Source organism: Callorhinus ursinus, unplaced genomic scaffold, assembly GCF_003265705.2.
Source record: "Callorhinus ursinus isolate GAN/ISIS: 27379988/994484 unplaced genomic scaffold, GSC_fseal_2.0 scaffold5, whole genome shotgun sequence".
Classification (NCBI taxonomy): domain Eukaryota; kingdom Metazoa; phylum Chordata; class Mammalia; order Carnivora; family Otariidae; genus Callorhinus; species Callorhinus ursinus.
The window spans coordinates 7,941,958-7,966,896 of NW_027397067.1; the positions used below are offsets into that span (position 1 = coordinate 7,941,958).

Sequence of the window (24,939 nt, forward strand, 5' to 3'; positions counted from 1 at the left end):
TATTGCTGTAGTAAGCAGAGACTAAAGAATCCAAGACTTCTTGAAAGGAAATCTTAAGGATACTATTTATGGGGATGCTAATATTTGGAGTTGATGCAGATAAATCAACATTAACAAACGCTTGGCACAGATTCTGGCCTAAAATGATGTCTGAGGCGGGGGCGGGGGGGAACCCAACCTGCAGGTTAAAATTTGAGAGATTTTTGTGTCACTAATGTGGTGATGTTAAATCTTATTATGTAGGCCACAAGTTTGTCAGCCCAAAGAATGCTAAGCTTTGGCAGTAATCCGTGTGCTATGCATTCCTTGAAAGATGGGAAAAGTTTTGAAATGACTATAAGTATAGGTAAATATAAGGGTGAAAGAGTTGAAGGTGAGGACATTGAGAACACACGTGAAGCAAATGCCCTCCCCCACAGTGGTGAAAATATATAGTTTAGCTATGAACTGAATTGGATGATAGTTATGGCAAACAGGAGGACAAGCAATGTTATTATTGGGTGCTTATGGCCCACTTTGTCTGAGTGAGTAAGGCTCACAGCAGCTGAGGCTCCTGACTCATTGTACGAAAGAAAAATTTAGCATCAACTATGGTAAAAAGAACATTAGAAAATTGGGGGCAAAAAATGCCCAATATTTACAGATAACCTAAAGCAACAAGTTAACTCTTTCAATACTTTTAGCTAAATCATGGTGAGAAATGTATATTAATAGCTTCTTAAAATCTGGTGCTTTAAAAGAGTTATTTGCAACTGAATGATTGATTAGTAATACTTGTCTTTGAATATGTTCAAGTAAAATGATCTCTTCCATTCTGTATAACATCCATGTCTAGAAACCCAGCCTTGAATTTTTCAAGTATTTTGAGGTAATTATAAATTTTCTTCTAACTCACATTTTTTACTTACTGTTGCCCTCCCTTAGGATTTCCCCTCCCTGTGTGGGGGGCTCCCTCTCTTGGAATAGAGATAATTTGTTAGCCTTCTACATTTTTTCAACAATGCAGTTCTTTTAGCTAGAACTGTATGGCCCTGCCTTTGAATCAACATTGAGACCTGACTTTCACGCCAAGGAGAGACACTGAACAAAGAATTCTCCGAGATCTTCAGTTGCTAAGACTTGTTTAAAACACATAATATTTTAGGGCGCATCTAATCAACATGCTAACTAGGTATTCCTTCAATTCTCCCTTTCTTTACTTAAAGGAAGAATTTTGTATTGCCCTTAAGGATCATGAAAAAGTTTGGACTTCGAATCTATTGTTATGAATTTAGCATTTAAAAAACCTACGTGCTTTTGTTGCAAAACTACAGCAAATGCTTAGTGGATTATGTAATACTGTACAATTAAAGTTGAGTCAATTTTAACATTGATTTCAGCAAAATGTCTGTTTCTCTGGGTGGGATTATATGTTTTCTTTCAATTTCCAATTCAAACTATGTAACTTTTTTTGAGATAGAGAGAATCTCAAAGAATAAAAGTTAGTGCTCAACTATGGTATCCACCTTGTTCTAAATATGGGGTACATTTAATTCTCTTTGAATTTTAGATGGCAAGTGATTTTTTTTTGGTGCTTGCACAGTAAACTTAACTTATAGTAGCTTCTGGGAATAATACAATGTTAAGAAATATTTAAATTGTGTGTAGGTAGCAAGCAAGCTCCATGATTTGATCATGGGACAATGGGTACATAGGTTGTAAAATGTGTACAGTCTGTACTGATTGAGGGAGCATTGAGTGTTGTTCTTTGTGCCCTAAGTATATGATCTTTGTCCTAAATAATTTTTGATATGTCCTTTTTTAGACCTTTAACAATTTTTTTAATTTTAGAAGTGTTTTAATATTTTAAATATCTTCATTTTTTTAAATTTGTAAACAAGTTCACTCTTCCTCTGAAACAAAAAAATTCTCAGTAAACAGAAGCAAAGCTTCCCTATTAAGTCTTCCGATCATGTCTGTCTACATACTTGTTTTCATGAAAAATTCTAGCATAAGTTTTGGTTTAATTCAGTTCAGGCAGTTACCCAGGTTGTAAGACCAGATCTTCTTTATAGGAAGTTTAAAAGATTTCTTTGGTTGTCCTAAATTCATGAGAAGTGTTCTAATTTTCTGCTTAAGCTCAGCTGTGTTTCACTCTGGGGTATTTTAGAATATGTAAGACTGCTCAAAGAAACTGATTTATCTTCTCTGCTTACACCATTTCCCAGTATACCACATTTGTCTTTTTAAAGGTCAGGCATGATGGAAACAGGCAATGTTTCTCACTTACCTTGTTTTCTTACTTGTTGGATTTTCATGTCTGAGTTCTTTGGAAAATGTTAATGTGAATTTCTATAAATGCAACTGTTCAATTGCACAGAGTTATAAAGCATTCTAGAATTTGGAATAAAAAGCACTCATTGTGTCCAAGATATTATTCATATTAGTTGTATCAGCAAAAGCAATCTCTTTTCTAATTAGTGACTTCTACCAGTGTCTCAGAAATTTCCTTGATTCTAAGGTCAAATATGGTGAATCATAATTTGTTGGTACCTCCCTGGTATCTTTTTAAAAAATTTAAATTTGTATCTCTCAAATTTATATCTCTCTAAGATCTTTGTATTTTTTTCTCTCTCAAGAGTGCTATTAAAAATACCCATTATTGGAGTAGTGATCTTTGTGAATAGCAGCATGAGTGACCAGCTGTGATTGGAACAGCCAAACTTTGGGAGGAAAGTTGCCACTTTCATCTAATTAAGAGAGAGAAGAGTTTTTTTTTGTTTTTTTTAATACAACTTTTCATAATAATGGTGAAAGTATAGTGGTTAATGAAAGTGCATAATTACTAGCAATAATTATTTTGAAACCGTAGTTTGGGAAATAGCTGAGTCTTATGAATGAGGTAAACATGGGACAGTCGAGAGTCTGTTTGAATGGGGTCTGAGTGAGGAAAAGAGCTGGGACCAACCACCACGGAGAAACTCATGTCAGCTAGATTAGGCAACATTCTGATTGTTTTTCAGGGTATCTAATACATTTAGAGAGAAAATAAAAATGAGAAAGGTAATATCGGATTTCTGACATTTCAGTGGTGGTTTATGAGATCTACATGTACACTGGCAGGAAGCCAGGTGCAGAGACAGAGTCTAACGTGCTTATCAACCTCATTGGCACCAAAGGAGATTCAGGGAACCGAAGGCTTCATCAATCCCAAAATAACAAAGTCAAGTTTCGGCGTGGACAGGTAATAGAAAGATTTTTATTCATTCTTATATACCATCCTTCCTCTAATTTCTTTAAAAAGACACACAGAAAATTCTAGAGCTGCTCATTTGATACCAACTAGGAAGTACAGAGAGGCATGGGCACTTCTTGGCGTGCGTTGTACTGTCTGGGGCTGAGTGGAGGTAGTCTTAACCAGGGACAGTGAAACCACAAGTAACTCCTAGTTTTTTTTTCTGCTATTAAAAACAAACAAAATCCAAAAACAAAACAACCAAGATTATACTTCCAGCTAGGGCAGTCTGGCTCATAACAAAGTGACTATCTTGCTGACAGCTAGAAACATTTGATAAATACCTACTAAAATTGGTTTTAAAGGCATTGGACAGCTGCCAAGGCAGTTAGGGTATGAGGGCCCAAGATCTGGGCGAGAAAGGAAGTGCAGAGGAGAAGCTGATATTCAGCATCACTTTCTACCATTTATAAACAGACGCTTAGAAGCAAGAAGCCAATCAGAGTGGCCATGGAGAGCCCCAGATGCCGTGTGGAGATTTAGAAGGTCTCAGATGGCTAGGATTCAGTCTGGACCCAGCAGTAAAGAGAGGGCTTCACAAATTTCCACTTGCGAAGTGGGACCTTCATATGAGTTCTCCCAAAGCAGAGCCTGGCGCAGGTCCTGTGGGTGGTTAATGGGGAGGGGGGTGATCCTAGGAAGCACAGTGAATGTAGAGGAAATAAGGAAAGAGGAGGTGCCAAGGTAAGTATGCATTCTAGAGGTCACCTCTGTTGACAGCAAGGACCTTCAGGACCTCAGCTGACAGATGGTGTACCAATGACAGTGGTGGCTAAAGCAGTTGAGCAGGAAGGAACGTAGTCCTGGGCAGTGCACATGCAGCTCTGTCCCGAGGCTCCCTCCATCCCCAGACCCAATGGGCAGCAGGCACCCAGATGGCCAAGGCAAGACCTCTACATGGAAAATGACAAAATATTATTGGGAAATTTTTAAAAAGTCATAAATTAATAAAGATACACTATGTTCCTGGATTGGAAGAGTCAATATTATAAAGTGCTCACTTTTCTCCTTATCTGCAGTTTCAGTGCAATAGCAATCAAACTCCCATAAATTTTTTTATGGAAATTGGCAATCTAATTCTAAAATTTATGTGGAAGGGCAACAAATCAAATACACCCCAAATAATCAGGAAGATTATTAAGAGAAAAACAAAGCTGGAGGGCTCACAGTACCAGATATTGAGATTTATTGTAAAGTTAAAGTAATTAAGACAGCATTAATTGGTACAAGGCAAGACAGATAGAACAAAGAAGCAGAATAGAGCCAGAAAAAGATCCACATGTCTTGATGTGCAGCATCAGGGAAAGGCAGCAAATTGGATATCAATTGTGATATCCAAGAAATTATGAGCCCTATTTTACACTGAACCCCCAAATCAATTTCATACAAATTTAGGTCTAAGTTGGAAAGGTAAAACAATCAAGTATTTAGAAGAGCCTATAAAAGAAAAACCTTTGTGATCTTGGGGGTAGCTTAGGATTTTAAAAATCTTTTAATGGTGATAAAATACACATAATATGAATGTTACCACTCTAACAATTTTTAAGTGTACAATTCAGTGGCATTGAGCACATTCATTTGCATTGTTGTGCAAAGATTACCACCATCAAGCTCCAGAACTTTTCATCTTGCAGAACCAAAACTGTACCCATTAAAAAATAAATCCTATTCTCTTCTCTTTCCCTCAACCCAGTCCCTGGCAACCACCATTCTACTTTCTGTCTCTGTGACTTTGATTTATTTATGAAACTCATCTAAGTGGAATCAAAGATATTTGTCTTTTCGAGACTGACTTATTTTACTCAGCACAATGTCTTCAAGGTTCATCTGTGTTGTAGCATGTGTCAGAATTTTCTTTTTTTTCAAAGGGTGAATAATATTCCATTATGTGTATAGGTAAGATTTCATTTATCCATTCATTAGTATGAATGTAATTGGACTGCTTCCACATTTTGGCTATAGCCCCAATGTGAGTAATGCTGCTATGAACATGGGTGTACACATATAGACTAAGATTTTAAAGACAAAACAAAGAAAGCACAAAGCATAAAGGAAAAAAGATAAATTTACACCATTTTAATAAAGACTTCTCTCCCTTAAGGCACCATGAAGAAAGTAAAAAAGGCAAATCATGAAGTAGGAGAAGATATTGTAAAATATATCCTGGCAAAGGACTTGTTTCTAAATTATATACACTAACAGATCAACAAGAAAACAGATAACCCAATTGAAAACATGGCATGACACTTGAATATGGTCCTTTCTAAAAAGAAGATATCTAAATAGCCAATCAACATGAAAAGTGTACCCAACTTTGTTAGTAATCAGGAAAATACAATGAAAACCATAATGAAGGGTCACTGTGCCTAATCAGATGGCTTAAACTTGAAAAGAATGACAATACCAAGTATTGACTACCTGTGGAGCACCTTGACCTCTCACACACTGAGCATGCACAGTGTGCAGTGGTATAAGCATTTTGGAAAAGTAGACTCTACTAATGCTCTATAACCCAGCAGTTCCCCAGCAGAAATGTACACAAATATACACAAAAAGCCATGTCAAGAATGTTCTGAGCAGTGTTATTTGTAATACCCTAAACCCAGAAACAATTATTGTTCATAAGTAGCAGAATGGATAAATAATGTGGAATAATATTCAGTAATGAAAATGAACAAAACGTTGTTAAATAAAGCAACATGGGTAAATTCCCCAAAAGTTGAGTAAAAAGCAGAAAGAACATAATTTATGATTCTGTTTATGGTCCTAGACCTGCCAAAACGAATTAAAAGTCAGGATAGTGGCTACAACTGTGGGAGATTATGACTGCAGTGGGCCATGGAGGGGTTTTGGGGTGCTGTTAATGTATCATTTTCATGGATGTGTGCATTGAATGTGTTGTGTATTTTAATTTGTAGACTACATATCTAGTTAATAGTTTATTTAAAACTTCATCTGTATATGCATGCACATGTAGCTATTGCAATGCATGGTTGATTTAGAAACAAATTTTACTGAGAGGCAGACACCAGTGGTGGAGAGCCTACATTCTGGAGGCAGACTGCTGGGGGCTGAGTCCTGGCTTGGTCCCTCACTAGATGTTGACCTTGGGTGAGTAATTGAACTCTGTATGTCTCCATCTTTTCAACTGTAAAATACGACAATGAGTAGTACTTACTTCATGGGTCGTTCTGAGGATTAAATATATGAAAAACACTTAGAAGAGTTTGTGTATAGTGAGGGCGATATCAACTATTATTATCACTACTAATGGTAGACTTAAATGTTATGATTATATTTTGAAAATCTTTTACAGATTTATTTAGACCGTATGATTAAGGAGGCCAAAAATTATGTTACTTGCTTATATTTGTCTCACAAGGCATAGTGTAGGACTGCATATAAAATAGTAGTGGAAATTTTTTATAGTATAGTAATAATAAGAATATAGCAATACATAGCAATATAGTGATGAACTGATATAGTACTCATAATGCTATTTTTTTTCCTAGAAAAAGGAAATATCCTAATGGTCATTCAGTTTATTTTTGTTATCATACAGGTTGATATTTTTTCCATTGAGGCAGTGTCTCTTGGAAAACTGAAGAAAGTTCTGATTAGTCACGATGGGACAGGTCCAGGTAAGATGTGCTTTCTTGGTAAGAAGTCTGTTTTGAATTTATTAAAAGTAGCATAAAAGGCAGGTGAAATAAAAAGATAAATATACAGGTCTTGTAAAGTTGAGATAGAAAATAATTTTCTTTTTTTTAATTTAAGATTTTATTTATTTATTTATTTTAGACAGAGACAGTGGGAGGAGGGGGAGAGGGAGAGAATTTCAAGCAGACACCCTGTTAAGTGTAGAGCCCAACATGGGGCTCCATCTCAACACCCTGAGATCATGACTGAGCTGAAATTAAGAGTCGGATGCTTAACTGAGCTACTGAAAATAATTTTCTTTTAAGAAATTATGTAGTTAGAAGAAGTTGTGTCAAGTTAGGTTTATTGTATGACTTAAAAAGCTCACTGCTATGTTACTATGAAGGAAATTTCCCAAGAAGACAAAAACTTTATTGTGTGTGTACCTGCACACAAAATTTCCAGACCTACTAGGCAGTGTTCAAAATTGCATCTATCATGTTTCCTGCAGATGTGTTTCTCCTGGGTCCCCCACCGCATACTCTTCAGCAAACCAGCAACTTGAGAATCATGTTTGATTCCTCATTTTCCTCTCTGCCTTCTACCGCCTCCACACCTATTAACCAAGCCCTGTCAATTCTACTTCATTAATATATTCTTCCCTCCCTCCTGTAGAGCCATTCAATTCAAACTTAAGTGTTTGTCTCTAGAACCTGTATTTTTTACTGCTAGAATGCAACTACATATCACAACTTATGTCATAGTACTGAAATCATTTATTACATTTATTTCTATGCTCTTTTTTTTTTACCTTCTGCTTGATTTTGAGTTTTTAAAGTCTGGAATTATATTTTATTCGTCTTTATTCTCTTTCCTAGTATAGTGCTTAATAATATGGAAGTTTAATTAATGACCATTTATTGAATGAATGGATTTAAATCAGTGGAACAATTTTGAGTAAAACCCTTGAAAAGGAATGAGGAGAGTTTAAAATGGCCTTTGCAAGAAAGAAGCGCATTTATTCTGGATGTGAACCAAAAAGAAAGGAAAAAGAAAAGGGAAGGTAACAGTGTATGGAAAGAATGGACACGTGGTAAAATGAGTTGAGGATCATAGAGGGAAAATTATTAGAAAGAGACAGAAATAAGAAATTGAATAGAAAGACACAGTATGCTGCCTTCTCTACACAGTGTCGCTGCAGAGGGGTATGACTTTTGCGTTATTTTCATGATGGATGGAAACTGGCATTGTCCTGACTTTATGCCAAGTCTCCTCCACAAACAGTGCGGGGACTTGCAGAACAGCTAGTGAGAGGCGAACACTGGAGACTGGGGCGTGGGTCAGAACAGAGCAGTTAGCAGAAATCCCTGGCTTCCTCAGGCTGTCGTTTAGAAAATTATTTTGAGACTCCTCTCGGAGATGAGCGAAGGAAGCCCTGAATACTGAAAGGGCCAATGTCGCAGGACTGTAGAAACAAGAGTCAGCACAGCAATCACAGGGGATCATTTCTGGTGAAAGGAAGAAGAATCAGGGAATTATATGAAGGGGCAAGCCACACATGTGAAGGTTGCTACGTCATTACCAAGGCTGGTTGATGCAAAGAATAAAAATGACAGAAGGGAAAAGGAAAGAAGCATTGTGATTTTAAATATGTTGAAGGAGCCAAGTGACTCACATAGAAAATGCTTTGGGCTGAGGACGCAACAAACTTCTAAATAGCAATTTTTTCCAATGAAGCATTGATGAACAAAACCTGTACAGGTATGAGAATGACTTCAGCTAAATCCTCAAGGCTTTTTTTCCCTTCTCATTTGTAGAAAGAGAAGCTACTTACCACATTATTGTTTTAACTTGAATGTAGTTGTATCTGTAGATATCTACTCTTAAATAGAATAATAGAAAGCTTCAGGAAAGCCCTACCTTTTTAGCAAAGTTTGTAAAACTTCAGAATATTCAGGAATTATCTGAGTGTCTTAAAACATACAAAATAGATTCCTGGGCCCACCCCAGAGATTCTGATCCAGCAGGTATTGAGTTATCAGAAATATGCTTTAAAATATACATATTTTATAATATAAATATATGACATATAAATAAATAATATAAAATATAACTTTTTAATTATATATTTTTAAAATACATATATATACACATATATATAAAGTATGTATATATAAGCAGTTTAAGGGATTCTGATTCATGTGGTCCTCAAGGCAGTCATTAACAAGCACTGCTTTCTGATGTCAGAGTTCTTTGCTGAGGGGCTGCTATGTGCCAGGCATTTTGCCAGAGGCTGGGCATTCAAATGTGAAGAAGATGCAGGTGGTCCCAGCCCTTGCAGGTGGGTCCTAGTGGGGGCAGACACATATGAAATAAGTAAGTGTAATAAAATATGACTCATAGCTCTGAAAGTGACCCTTGGAGTGCTATTGGACATATGGCAGGGATACTTAGCATAGTTCAGAAGAACATGAAGTTCTCTGAGGAAAGATGAAAACGTGGTAGGCTCGGAGTGAGGGCTAGGTTTTGGTGTGATACTTGGAAATCTTGATGGTTTTTCTCTGACTGATGGGATGAAACTACTTGAAATTCAATTTTGGGAAATTGAAAGGACAGGCGTACCTCCAAGATATTGCAGGTTTCCATTCCAGACCACTGCAATAAAGCAAATATTGCAATACAGTGAGTTAAATGAATTCTTTGGTTTCTCAGTGAATATGAAAGTTCTGTTTACACTGTACTGTGGTCTATTAAGTGTGCAATAGCATTATGTCTAAGAAAACAATGTATGTACCTTAATTAAAAAATACCTTATTGCTAAAAAATGCTAACCATCATTTGAACTTGCACTGAGTAGTAGTTGCTGATCAAAGATCACCATAACAAATATTATAATAATGAAAACATTTGAAATATTGCAAGAATTACCAAAAGGTGACACAGAGACATGAAGTGAGCAAATGCTGTTGGGAAAATGGTACAGATAGACCTGCTCTGTGCAGGGTTGCTACAAATCTTCAATTTGTAAAAACTGCAGTATCCACGAAGTGCAATAAAGCAAAGCACGATAAAATGAGGTATGCCTGTAATTACTTTAAATTCTTTTTAAATTATTTAAACTCTCATTCCTATATGCTACACATTCTTTTCATTAAAAGAAAAAGATACCATGATAGTTAGGGTATCTAGACTATGTTTTCCTTTCTTTTCTTTCCGAAATGTGAATGATATAAATTTGATAACCCACCATACAAGTTAATCCCAAAACATTATTGATACCAGTGGTCCTACCTGTGTTCACTGCACCCATCCTCTCCCCCAATGTAGACATCCTGAGTTTTTTCTTGGTATTCTTATCATTGCTTAAAAAAAAGAAGGCTCTAGGGCACCTGGGTGGCTCAGTTGGTTAAGCGACTGCCTTCGGCTCAGGTCATGATCCTGGAGTCCCGGGATCGAGTCCCATATCGGGCTCCCTGCTTGGCAGGAAGTCTGCTTCTCCCTCTGACCCTCTTCCCTCTCGTGCTCTCTATCTCTCATTCTCTCTCTCTCAAATAAATAAATAAAATCTTTAAAAAAAAAAAGAAGGCTCTATTAATTATGTAGGCATCCTTGAAAATACTTCTGATAGTTTTTGTGCTTTGTTAAAATTTGACGTGCTGTATGGAATCTTACATGACTTGATTTTTTTTTTCCACTCAAGATTGTGTTTCCAAGATTCATCCACTTTCTTGTGTGGTGCTCTAGATAAAGTTTTCATGACCATAATATTCTATTGCATGGTTGCACATAATGAATTTATTCATCTCTTGTTAATGGGTGATCGTGTCATTTCCAGTCTAGCTGTCACAGATTGAAATGAACATTCTTGTGCATGTCCCCTGGTGCATGGAAGCCAGAGTTCCTCCAGGGTGGTGGTTCTCAGATGGGGTGATTGTGCCTCCCCCAGGGACACTTGGCAATGTCTGGAGATTTGTTTTGGTTGGCACACTGGGAAGAGGGTGCTACCAGTATCTAGTGGGTAGAGGCCTGGGATGCTGCTAATCATCCTACAATGCACAGGAGAGCCCCTCAACCAAGAATTGTCAGGCCCAACATCTCAATCATGCTGAGGCTGAGAAACCCTGCTTCAGGCTAACTCCATAGAAGTTAATTGCTGGGCAAAAAACTATGGATTCTATTCAGCTTTATAAAATAAACTGCTTTTTAAAAAAATTTTTTTGTTATGTTAATCACCATACATTACATCATTAGTTTTTGATGCAGTGTTCCATGATTCATTGTTTGCGTATAACACCCAGTGCTCCATGCAGAACATGCCCTCTTTAATACCCATCACCAGGCTAACCTATCCCCCACCGCCCTCCCCTCTAGAACCCTCAGTTTGTTTTTCAGAGTCCATAGTCTCTCATGTAAACTGCTTTTTCAAAAGTGATTTTACTAAATTTTACTCTTACGGTACATAAAAATTTCTATTGTGTCACAGTCTCACAAACACCTGGTACACTTAATTTTGGGGTATAATATGGTATCTCACTGTGGCCTTAATCTGCATTTCCCTGATTCCTAAGAAGTGTGAGGTGTTTTTTTTTTTTTGTCTATTGAATTTCCTTTTCTGTGGAAATACGTGTTCTTATCTATAATATTTATGGCAAAGGCAATGGATGGCTAATAAAAAATGCTCAGAAAGGGTTTTAAAAAGATAGAAGCTGGTTTCCCACTCAGGTAACAGTTCCAAAGTAAGCAGTTATGAGGGGTATGCTCTAGCCAGTCATCGGGGACCAGGGTCCTTGCATCTTGTTGTTATACCACCACCTAGACCTTTTCCTCCTCTGAGTGGGCAGAGCTGGTCACATCACATAAAAAAGAGAAAATCCCTGGCAACAGTATCTTTTAAGTAAGTGAGGTAGAAACTGCTCACACTACTTCTGGTCACATCCCATTACTGAGAAATTAGTCATACAGTTATCTCCAGCTGCAAAGCCATCAGGGAAATGTGAGTCTAACGTTGCAGTGATTGAAGAAGGGGATATCAACTAGCAGTTACTACCACAATATCTTGTGCAGTGTGGCGTATGTTTTGATAAATTGAAATTCCTAATATTGTCTCAATTTAACAATATGGTATTTTTTCTAATTATCAGATTTCTTATCTTTAGAAAGCCTTCTCTACCCCTGAGGTATTGGAAAGAATGAACGAAAGAGAGAAAGAGAGAAAGAGAAAAGAAGGAAGGAAGGAAGGAAGAAAATATATAAAGTGTTGTCCTGAAGATTTAGATATTTGACCCACCTGCAGTTGATTTCTGTGTATGACATAAAGATGTAATCCATTTTACTTTTTCCCATATGGATAACCAGTTGTAACGTCATGGTTTATCGTCACCGCGTCTTTTCCTGTTGTGCTCTACAAAGTCACTTTTGTCAGATATAGGGCAGTTCTTACTTTGCATGTATCTGTATGCACAAATTTTAGTGACAATAATTTAAATAACACAGGTCCCTCAACAACATGGTTCAAATTTCAGTTATCATGGCATGCTAACTGTAACTGCATAAAGTACAAACTTCACTGCCACGTCCTCAGTCCACAAATCACTGTGTACATAACAGATGCACATCTTGATCTGATCCAATCACTTTACGTCAGGATCTGATCCTGATCCTGAGCCGATCACTTGGCGTCTTTCACAGTCTGTTACACATTTCATGCACAGCCAGAAAAGCCTATAGCTATATTGACTCCTTGTCTCTCAGTAATAAACCCATATGACATTTTACAAAAATGTATAATTCAAAGATACAAGCACATCAAAGAAATAAAAGTGAGAATGCTGGGATGGAAGTTGAAATCAAACAGAAATGGAGATAGTTATAGAAGAAATATCTGACTGTTGGAATGTTGCCACTGTCACTGTTGGAGAGACTTTAGATAAACAGCCCAAGGAACCCAGAGAAGGGACCTTACACCCATGAATGAGGGTAACAAAAATGATGAACATGTCCCAGAGGAAGTGATGCTGCTGAAAACTTCCAATTAAAGCAACTCTAAGAGATGTTTAATGATATTGGAAGCACAGAGGACAAAATGGAGGAAGCTGATGGAAACTTAGAAAGGAGTTAGACAATTTTCAAGGGCATAGAAAAGACGCTCTTTTTCCCCCACCGTTCATTTAATTTTTTTAATTTAAATTCAATTAATTAACATATAGTGTATTATTAGCATCAGAGGTAGAGGTCAGTGATTCATCAATCTTATATAATACCCAGTGCTCATTACATCATGTGCCCTCCTTTTTTTTATTGCACAATTTTTTATTTCAGAGCATATATATACATGTATCTTTAATTCATACCAGAAGCATTGTACAAAACTGATTCCATTGTTTTTCTCAGCTGTTTTTTTACTTCTTTTTTTTGTTAAATTTTATTTTATTATGTTATGTTAGTCACCATACATTACATCATTAATTTTTGATGTAGTGTTCCATGATTCATTGTTTGCATATAACACCCAGTGCTCCATTCAATACATGCCCTCCTTAATACCCATCACCAGGCCAAACCATCCCCCTACCCCCCCCAAAACCCTCAGTTTGTTTCTCAGAGCCCATAGTCTCTCATGGTTCATTTCCCTCTCCAATTTCCCCCCCTTCATTTTTCCCTTCTTACTGTCTTCTTTTTTTTTTTTTTAACATATATTGTATTATTTGTTTCAGAGGTACAGGTCTGTGATTCATCAGTCTTACAAAATTCACAGTGCTCAACATAGAACATACCCTCCCCAATGTCTATCACCCAGCCACCCCATCCCCCCCACCCCCCACCACTCCAGCAACCCTCAGTTTGTTTCCTGAGATTAAGAATTCCTCATATCAGTGAGATCATATGATACTTGTCTTTCTCTGATTGACTTATTTTGCTTAGCATAATACCCTCTAGTTCCATCTACATCATTGCAAATGGCAAGATTTCGTGTTTTTTGTTGGCTGCATAATATTCCAGTGTGTGTGTGTGTGTGTGTGTGTGTGTGTGTGTGTATGGGAATGTTGCCATAAAGAAGATGTGGTATATATATATCTTCTTTATCCATTCATCTATTGATAGACATCTAGGCTCTTTCCATAGTTTGGCTATTGTGCACATTGTTGCTATAAACATCGGGATGCAGGTGCCCCTTCAGATCACTACATTTGTATCTTTGGGCTAAATACCCAGTAGTGCAATTGCTGGGTCATAGGGTAGCTTTATTTTCAACTTTTTGATGAACCTCTGTACTGTTTTCCAGAGTGGCTGCACCAGCTTTCACTCCCACCAACAGTGTAGAAGGGTTCCCCTTTCTCCACATCCTCACCAACATCTGTCGTTTCCTGACTTGTTAATTTTAGCCATTCTGACTGGTGTGAGGTGGCATCTCACTGAGGTTTTGATTTGTATTTCCCTGATGCCGAGTGATGTTGAACACTTTTTCATGTGTCTGTTGGCCATATGGATGTCTTCTTTGGAAAAATGTCTGTTCATGTCCTCTGCCCATTTCTTGATTGGATTATTTATTCTCTGGGTGTTGAGTTGGTAAGTTCTTTATAGATTTTGGATACTAGCCCTTTATCTGATATGTCATTTGCAAATATCTTCTCCCATTATGTTGGTTGTCTTTTGGTTTTGTGGACTGTTTCCTTTGCTGTGCAAAAGTTTTTATCTTGATGAAGTCCCAATAGTTCATTTTTGCCCTTGCTTCCCTTGCCTTTGGCGATGTTTCAAGGAAGAAGTTGCTGCAGCTGAGGGCGAAGAAGTTGCTGCGGCTGAGGGCGAAGAGGTTGCTGCCTGTGTTCTCCTCTAGGATTTTGATGGATTCCTGTCTCACCTTTAGGTCTTTCAATTTTGTGTGTGGTGTAAGGAAATGGTCCAGTTTCATTCTTTCCTGCTTTGTCAAAGATTAGTTGACCATAGAGTTGAGGGTCCATTTCTAGGTTCTCAATTCTGTTCCATTGATCTATGTGTCTGTTTTTGTGCCAGTACCATACTGTCTTGATGATGACAGCTTTGTAATAGAGCTTGAAGTCCAGAATTGTGACGCCACCAGCTTTGGTTTTCTTTTTCAATATTCCTTTGGCTATTCAGAATTAAAAAGATGCTTGCTCTTTATTATAAGTTATGTGATGAGAGAAAGAAGGCAAGCACCATTTAGACTACCTTTCATAAGTTTTTTAACAAAGAAATATACCTTTTATTTTTATTTTTTTAAAGATTTTATTTGACAGAGAGAGACACAGCAATAGAGGGAACACAAGCAGGGGGAGTGGGAGAGGGAGAAGCAAGCTTCCCGCTGAGCAGGGAGCCCGATACAGGGCTCAATCCCAGGACTCTGGGATCATGCCTGGAGCTGAAGGCAGACGTTTAATGACTGAACCACCCAGGCACCCCAGAAATATACCTTTTAATTCTCACTGTTTCTAATGTTTTTCAATTATAGCATACTAAATATTAGCATTGGTATTTTTTAATTTTCTTGTACATTTATAACTGACAGTAAGGGAGTTTTTGATATTTTGGCAAAAATATTTAACAAATGAACGGTCATAATTTTCTTCATTGATGAAGATGGCATTTCCAGTGAGCAGTCCTTCATACATTTCTGCACCGAGAGCAAAACACAGACTGCTCATAATGAGTTTGTGTAGATGTGCAGGTCATTTCTGAGTCCTTTCTCTGGTTCCATCAGTCGATTTATCTATGCCAGCACCAATTCTGTATTGTATTAATTAGTATAGATTTATAACAAATGTTGGTAATTGGAAGGATGATTCACCTACCTTACTTTATCTAATTCAGGAGTGCCTGAGATATTCTTGGGCTTCACATACCCATATACATTTTATCATTTGCTTGTCAATTTTCTTGGTAAAACTTATGGTGAATTTGATTTAATTATATTCAGGCTTTAGATTAGTTTGAGAGAAACTGACATCGCTATAATTTCTTCACTCTCAAGAATATGAAATAGTTTATTTATTTTTTCTTTGCTGTTATGCTTAATTTAGATAATTTTTCTTTTTAAAAAAGATTTATTTATTTTAGAGAGCACCAGAGCACCAGAGTGTGTGTGAGGGAGAGGGAGAGAGAGAATCCCAAGCACACCCCCTCTTGAGTGCAGAGCCCAAGCCTGGGGGGTGGGGGGGACTTGATCCCACTACCCATGAGATCCGTGAAATCATGACCTGAGCCAAAATCAAGAGTTGGATGCTTAACCCTACTGAGCCACTCAGGTGCCCCAGTAATTTTTCTATAAATTATACTGTATCTGTTTTTAGATTTACCCCTACATTCTTAAATTTTTATAGCAATTCAACATGATTGCTTTTGTTGAACTATGCTTTTTAATGCTTCCTTTCTGGGTCAATAGAAGTGTAATAGGTTTTTATATATTTATTATGTAATCATTTTTTTCATCTCTCACTATCTTCTGCAACATCTTGGGGTTCTTAATTTAGAAAGTCACATTACACATGAATGATGACAGTTCTGTTTCTTCTTTCTCAACATTTAGTACTTTTTATTCTCCTTCCTTCCGTTTCTCTTTCCTCTTTATTTAGTTGCATTGACAAATGCAGTAATCAGTGATAACTTCTAGATTTTCACCATTAAGAGTGATGATTATTGTGACTTTACATCATGATTTAAATCTATCAACCTTCTATAAATAATGCACTGAAACATATCTATGGGAATTTATTTCTTTTTGTTCTTGGCCCTTAAGTACTTTTAAAGGAATTTAGAGAGTTTATACCTGATAGGGAATCTTCTCTTTTCCTCTGCTTCTACTACTCTGTATAATTAGGTCCCTCACTCACACTTTCACTTCTTTCCTGGTATAATTTGGAAGTGCATATTTTGGACCCAAATTTTGAACATTTGGACAGTCTATGAATAAAATCACAGCAGTACTATATTTTATGCAAAAGAACGTGATCTCCTTTGTCTATTTAACAGGTAATGGATGGTTTCTTGAGAGTATTGTTGTTAAATCTGAAGAGGAAGATGGCAATCAAGAGGTGCTGTTTCCATGCAACCAGTATGCTGTTACTTAATTCCTCATTATGCAGAATTATGCTCCCCTCTGTCTAGTCCATTTCAGCTGCGTCATCAGCAAGCCCCGCTCCCAGTCCCCCCCATCCACCTGGTCGCATCACCCCTTCCTTTAATACCGGAGCTGAAAGCCTCTCTCCTCAGCAAGCTGTTCCTTACAGCACTAGAAATTCTTTATTTGTATTATTTAATATTTTTCTTTTCAGGAATAAGCATGCTGAAATGGAAAGAAAATTGAATTAGGACTTAGAAAACTGGTACTTGATGTGTTTCTCAAATACCTGCTGTGTTCTTGCTCATTCTGCAAACATGGTTGCTACTGTCAACTTCCCAGACGTTCAATTCCCTCATATGTAAAATGGGAATAATACCTGTTCCTCCTACCTCATCGGACTCATTTAAAATCAAATGAAGTTATGTATATGAGCTGTGAGCTCTAAAGCATTATTCTAATGTGGTGTAGATAGAATATAAATTAGGAGAATCAAGTTGCAAGGGCAACTTTTTAACTCCTGGGCCATTTATAGGTGTATCACTTACACTCTCTGATCCTCAATTTTCAGAATTTTATGATGAGAATGTTTAAATCAGATGTCCCTCCTTTTCTTAGGATTGTTATGAATCAAATATCAAATATATCCTAAAACAAAGTATACTATGAATAAAAATTACAAAACTAATTTCCCTGTTATTAATTAATCTATAGAATATACTGATTCATTCATTCAGTCATTGTATAAATAGTAATTGACCACCTATCGTATCAAGAAATGGAATAAAGAGATCCAGTGATAAGGCATATAGTCCTTGCCTGAAAGGACTCAGTGGATGCCCATGTGAGAATGAACATTAATGCCCTCAGGGCCATGATAGAGACCTATGTGAGAGCCCAGGTGCCAGGGTGGATGTCTATGTGATTGCACATTCCTTGAACCTAAAGAACTCAGGCATTGTGTACATTCATTTGTTCATCTTTTTATGTATGCAGAAACACTGCATGCCTCCCAGGTGTTGGGTCCTATGCCAAGTTCTGGATATTTAGAGATAAAAAAATGAAGCACCCTTGTCTTGCTTGAGAGAACTCCCACTTAATGCTAGGATAAGGCAGGAGGGATGTGGTACTAAATGAAGCCAGAGAGCTGGATGTGCTCTGAGTTTAGCAGGTGTTTTGGCATCACCGTCTCCTAAAGTGTTGTATGCTATTTCAGACACATAGAGAAACTCGGCAGTTGACTGAGTGGATTTTACCTTACAATAGTTGGTTCTAGGAAATATTTATTCTTTTGAAACTTAATAAGGAGTTGCCTTCTGTATGAACAAAATGCATAACACTTCTCTGATCTTTGTTGGTTTTCTAAATACACATCCATTTAAAATGCACGTGCATCGTAGTAGTTATTGCCATTGTGTAACATTTGAGCTCTGGAGAGAGACACTATAGTTTTATTTTTTTGCAATAATTTATCTATTTTTTATTAATGGGGAATGAAACAAGCAATGATTGAAGTTTCTCAGAACTGCCTTTGAATTACAACTCCTTCACTGACTAGCGCTGTGAGTCTCAGTTTATTCTTATGTAAAATAGCAATAATAACACCTATTTGGTAGGGTTGTTTGAAGACTTCACACAGTGTACATAAAGTAACTGCAAAAGTACTTTGCAATTATTAGAAGCTCCATGATAATAAATGTTATTGTCATAGGAGCAATTTTGAATTAAAGAAATCTTTAGATACAATGCTACACTTGCAAATGAAGTACAAAAGCTCACTTTCATTTCTAAATCATATGTCAAGTAATTAGAAGTCTCCAGATAATTTACTAAATTTTATTTATTTATTTTTTAAAGATTTATTTATGTATTTGAGAGAAAGAGAGAGAAAGGAGCACTGAAAGAGGGAGAGAGAAACTTCAGCAGACTTCTGTGCTGAATGCAGAGCCCCACTTGGGTCTCAATTCTAGGACCCTGAGATCATGACCTGAGCTGAAACCAGGAGTAGGGCACTTAACTGACTGCACCACCCAGGTGCCCCACTAACTTATATTTTTAAAAATCTAGATATACATGGTCCAATATGGTAGCTACTAACTACCTATAGCTAATATGTATATATGAATTAAAATAAAATGAAATGAAAAATTCAGTTCCTGGGTTATGCTAGCTATATTTCAAGCACTCAATAACCACAGATAGTGGCTACTCTATTGGGCAGCATATATACAACATTTGGTTCTATATCACATCTAGATATTTGATATCATATGAAGTTATGTTTAATATTACACGACATAGTTTTATTGCTCTGCATACTATGGTAACTATGGAATAACATAAGGAGCAAATAGAAGGGTTTTATTTTTATAAATGTGTCACATTTTAAAAATCAAGAATCATCCAGAATAGATGTTAATAGTCATATTCTCTTCAGAGCTGAAACTAATTTTACTGGTAAAATAAAGGAGTAGAAGTCAAGATGGAGGTGACTTTATTCTTTAGGGCCTGCCAACATTTTGGAATAATTACAAATCTTAGACATTGGATATGTAAGAAACAATGATATGAGTAAAAAGACTTAAACATTTTACTGCATGAAACTACATCATATTAAATATTGCACACAGATATACCATTGCACTATCATCGAATGAACTATAAGAGTATTAACAGGGTTTCCCTTGTTTATTCTCTTTGAGAGCCCTGGGTTACTTGAGTAAGAAAAGAGGGAAATTTTCTTAATATTATTCCCTTAAAGGTGAAGAAACCATAATAACATTTAGTCTTGTGCTTCACTGACAATGAGAAAAATGTCACCTAAAGAGATTAAATGATGTGCACAAGTTATAGATGAGTTAGGGGAGGAGTAAAATGGTGGAGGAGTAGGAGACCTAAATTTCATGTGGTCCCACTTACTCAGCTAGATAGTTATCAAACCATTCTGAACACCTACAAACTCAACAAGAGATTGAAGAAAAGAAAAGCAGCAATTATATGAACAGAAAAGTGACCACTTTCTGGAAGACAAAATGACAAGACTGAAAAACTCACCTCAAAAAAAAAAAAAAAAAGGAATAAGAGGCGGTACCAACTGCCAGGGACCTAATCAATATGGATATTAGTAAGATGTCAGAACTAGAGTATAAAGATACCAGCTGGGCTTGAAAAAAGCATAGAAGATACTAGAGAATCCCTTTCTGGAGAAAGAAAAGAACTAAAATCTAAGTTGAAATCAAAAAGGATACTAATGAGGTGCAATAAAAAATGGAGGCTCTAACTGCTAGAATAAATGAGGCAGAAGAGAGAATTAGTGATATAGAAGACCAAATGATGGAGAATAAAGAAGCTGAGAACAAGAGAGATAACTATCGGATCATGAGGGGAGAATTCGAGAGATAAGTGATACCATAAGATGAAACAGTATTAGAATAATTGGGATCCCATAAGAAGAAGAAAGAGAGAGAGGGGCAGAAGGTATATTGGAGCAAATTATAGTGGAGAACTTCCCTAATTTGGGGAAGGAAACAGGCATCAAAATCCAGGAGGCACAGAGAACCCCCCTCAAAATCAACAAAAATAGGTCAACACACCGACATCTAATAGTAAAACTCACAAGTCTCAGAGACAAAGAGAAAATCCTGAAAGCAGCTCGGGACAGGAGGTCTGTAAACTACAATGGTAGAAATATTAGGTTGGCAGCAGACCTATCCACAGAGACGTGGCAGGCCAAAAAGGATTGGCATGATATATTCAGAGCACTAAACAAGAAAAATATGCAGCCAAGAATACTATATCCAGCTAGGCTGTCATTGAAAATAGAAGGGGAGATAAAAAGCTTCCAGGACAAACAAAAACTAAAAGAATTTGCCAACACCAAACCAGCCCTACAGGAAATATTGAAAGGGGTCCTCTAAGCAAAGAAGGAGCCTAAAAGTAACATAGACCAGAAAGGAACAGAGACAATATACAGTAAAAGTCACCTGACAGGCAATACAATGGCATTAAATTCATATCTTTTAAAAGTTACCCTGAATGCAAATGGGCATAATGCCCCAATCAAAAGACACAGGGTATCAGATTGGATTAAAAAAAAAAACAAAACAAGACCCATCAATATGCTGTCCACAAGAGACTCGTTTTAGACCCAAAGACACCTCCAGATTGAAAGTGAGGGGGTGGAAAACCATTTACCATGCTAATGGACAACAAAAGAAAGCTGGGGTGGCAATCCTTATATCAGACAAATTAGATTTTAAACCAAAGACTTAATAAGAAATGAGGAAAGACACTATATCATACTTAAAGGATCTATCCAACAAGAAGATCTAACAATTGTAAATATCTATGCCCCTAACATGGGGGTAGCCAATTATATAAGCAAATTAATAAATTTGCTTTTAGAAACACATTAAAGAAACACATCGACAATAATACAATAATGGTAGGAGACTTTAACACCTACCTCACTGAAATGGACAGATCATCTAAGCAAAAGATCAACAAGGAAATAAAGGCTTTAAATGACACACTGGACCACATGGACTTCACAGATGTATTCAGAACATTCCATCCCAAAGCAACAGATTACACATTCTTCTCTAGTGCCTATGCAACATTCTCCAGAATAGATCACATCCTGGGTCACAAATCAGGTCTCAACCAGTACCAAAACATTGGAAACATTCCCTGCATATTTTCGACCACAATGCTTTTAAACTAGAACTCAATCACAAGAGGAAAGTCAGAAAGAACTCAAATACATAGAGGCTAAAGAGCATCCTACTAAAGAATGAATGGGTCAACCAGGAAATTAAAGAAGAATTTAAAAAATTCATGGAAACCAATTAAAATGAAAACACAATGGTTCAAAATCTTTGGGATGCATCAAAAGTTGTCCTAAGAGTAAAGTACATAACAATACAAGTCTTCTTCAAGAAACAAGAAGAGTCTCAAATACACAACCTAACCCTACACCTAAAGGAGCTGGAGAAGAGCAGCAAATAAAGCCTAAACTCAGCAGAAGAGAAATAATAAAGATCAGAGGAGAAATCAATGAACTAGAAACCAAAAGAACAGTAGAACAGATCAACGAAACTAGGAGCTGTTTCTCCGAAAACATTAATAAGATTAATAAACCCCTGGCCAGACTTATCGAAAAGAAAAGAGAAAGGACCCAAATAGTAAAATCGTGAATGAGAGAGGAGAGATCACAACCAACACCAAAGAAATACAAACAATTATAAGAAAATATTATGAGCAACTCTATGCCAGCAAATTAGATAATCTGGAAGAAATGGATGCCTTCCTAGAGATGTATCAACTACCAAAACTGAACCAGGAAGAAATAGAAAACCTGAATGGATCCATAACCAGTAAGGAAATTGAAGCAGTAATCAAAAATCTCCCAACAAACAAGAGCCCAGGGCCAAATGGCTTCCCGGGGGAATTCTACCAAACATTTAAAGAATTAATACTTATTCTTCTGAAACTGTTCCAAAAAATAGAAATGGAAGGAAATCTTCCAAACTCATTTTATGAGGCCAGGATTACCTTGATCCCAAAACCAGACAAAGACCCCATCAAAAAGGAGAACACAGGCCAATATCCCTGATGAACATGGGTGCAAAAATTCTCACCAAAATACTAGGCAATAGGATCCAACAGTACATTAAAAGGATTATTCACCACGACCAAGTGGGATTAATTCCTGGGGCTGCAAGGTTAGTTCAACATCTGCAAATCAATCAATGTAATATAATACATTAATAAAAGAAAGAACAAGAACCATATGATTCTCTCAATAGATGCAGAAAAAGCATTTGACAAAATACAGCATCCTTTCTTGATAAAACTCTTCACAGTATAGGGATAGAGGGTATATACCTCAATATCAAAAAAGGCATCTATGAAAGACCCATAGCAAATATCATTCGAGATGGGGAAAAACTGAGAGCTTTCCCCCTAAGGTCAGGAACATGGCAGGGATGTCCACTATCACCACTGCTATTCAATATAGTACTAGAAGTCCTAGCTACAGCAATTAGATGACAAAAAGAAATAAAAAGCATCCAAATCAGCAAAGAAGTGAAATTCTCACTTTTTGCAGATATGATACTTTATGTGGAAAACCTAAAAGACTCCACCCCAAACCTCTAGAACTCATACAGGAATTCAGTAAAGTGGCAGGATATAAAATCAATGCACAGAAATCTGTGGCATATCTATATAGCAACAACAAGACAGAAGAAAGAGAAATTAAGGAGTCAATTCCATTTACATAAGTTGATCCCAAAACCATGATACCTAGGAATAAATCTAACCAAAGAGGCAAAGGATCTGTACTCAGAAAACTACAGAATATTCATGAGAGAAATTGAGGAAGACACAAAGAAATGGAAAAACGTTCCATGCTCATGGATTGGAAGAACAAATATTGTGAAAATGTCTATGCTACCTAGAGCAATCTACACATTCAATGCAATCCTTATCAAAATACCATCAACTTTTTTCTTTCAAAGAAATGGAACAAATAATCCTAAAATTTGTATGGAACCAGAAAAAACCTGGAATTGCCAGAGGAATATTGAAAAAGAAAAGCAAAGCTGGTGGCATCCCAATTCTGGACTTCAGGCTCTATTAAAAGCTGTAACCATCAAGACAGTATGGTACTGGCACAAAAACAGACACATAGATCAATGGAACAGAATAGAGAGCCCAGAAATGGATATGGTTAACTAATCTCCAACAAAGCAGGAAAGAATACCCAGTGGAAAAAAGACAGTCTCTTCAACAAATGGTGTTGGGGAAAATTGGACAGCCACATGCAGAAGAATGAAACTGGACCATTTCCTTACACCACACACAAAAATAGACTCAAAATGGATAAAAGACCTAAATGTGAGACAGAGTCCATCAAAATCCTTGAGGAGAACCCAGGCAGCAACCTCTTCAAACTCAGCCTCAGCAACTTCTTCCTAGAAACATCGCCAAAGTCAAAGGAAGCAAGGGCAAAAATGAACTGTTAGGACTTCATCAAAATAAAAAGCATTTGCACAGCAAAAGAAACAGTCAACAAAACCAAAAGACAACCGAAAGAATGGGAGAAGATATTTGCAAATGACATATCAGTTAAAGGGCTAGTATCCAAAATCTATAAAGAACTTACCAAACTCAACATCCAGAGAACAAATAATCCAATCAAGAAATGGGCAGAAGACACAGACATTGTTTCCGAAGAAGACCTCCAAATGGCCAACAGACAAATGAAAAAGTGTTCAACATCACTCGGCATCAGGGAAATACAAATCAAAACCTCAATGAGATGCCACCTCACACCAGTCAGAATGGTTAAAATTAATAAGTCAGGAAATGACAGATGTTGGCGAGGATGTGGAGAAAGGGGAACCCTTCTATGCTGTTGGTGGGAATGCAAACTGGTGCAGCCACTCTGGAAAACAGTATGGAGGTTCCTCAAAAAGTTGAAAATAGAGCTACTGTGTGACCCAGCAATTGCACTCCTGGGTATTTACACCAAAGATACAAATGTAGTGATCTGAAGGGGCACCGGAACCCCAATGTTTATAGCAGCAATGGCCATAATGGCTATTATGGAAAGAGCCAAGATGTCTATCAACAGGTGAATGGATAAAGAAGATGTGGTATATATATATAAATACACACACACACACCCACACACACACACCCACTGGAATATTATGCAGCCATCAATAAAATGAAATCCTGCCATTTGCAATGGATGGAACTAGAAGGTATTATGCTAAGCAAAATAAGTCAATCAGAGAGACAAGTATCATATGATCATTGATATGAGGAAACTGAGAAACAAGACAGAGGATCATAGGGGAAGGGAGGGAAAAATGAAACAAGACGAAACCAGAGAGGGAGACAAACCATAAGAGACCCTTAATCTCATGAAACAAACAGAGGGTTG

The 24,939-nt window shown here is 36.9% G+C and overlaps 1 protein-coding gene across 1 annotated transcript in view; it reads left to right on the top strand.

Annotated features, from left to right (window-relative positions):
- Positions 1 to 24,939, top strand: part of LOC141372790 (lipoxygenase homology domain-containing protein 1-like) — a 55,351-nt gene that overhangs the window by 27,935 nt on the left and 2,477 nt on the right. Inside the window, exons 3-5 of the mRNA XM_073892776.1 lie at positions 3,069 to 3,223; positions 6,837 to 6,915; positions 16,898 to 16,979. Of these exons, the coding sequence (XP_073748877.1) occupies positions 3,069 to 3,223; positions 6,837 to 6,915; positions 16,898 to 16,979 (316 nt within the window). The remainder of the gene's footprint in view (positions 1 to 3,068; positions 3,224 to 6,836; positions 6,916 to 16,897; positions 16,980 to 24,939) is intronic.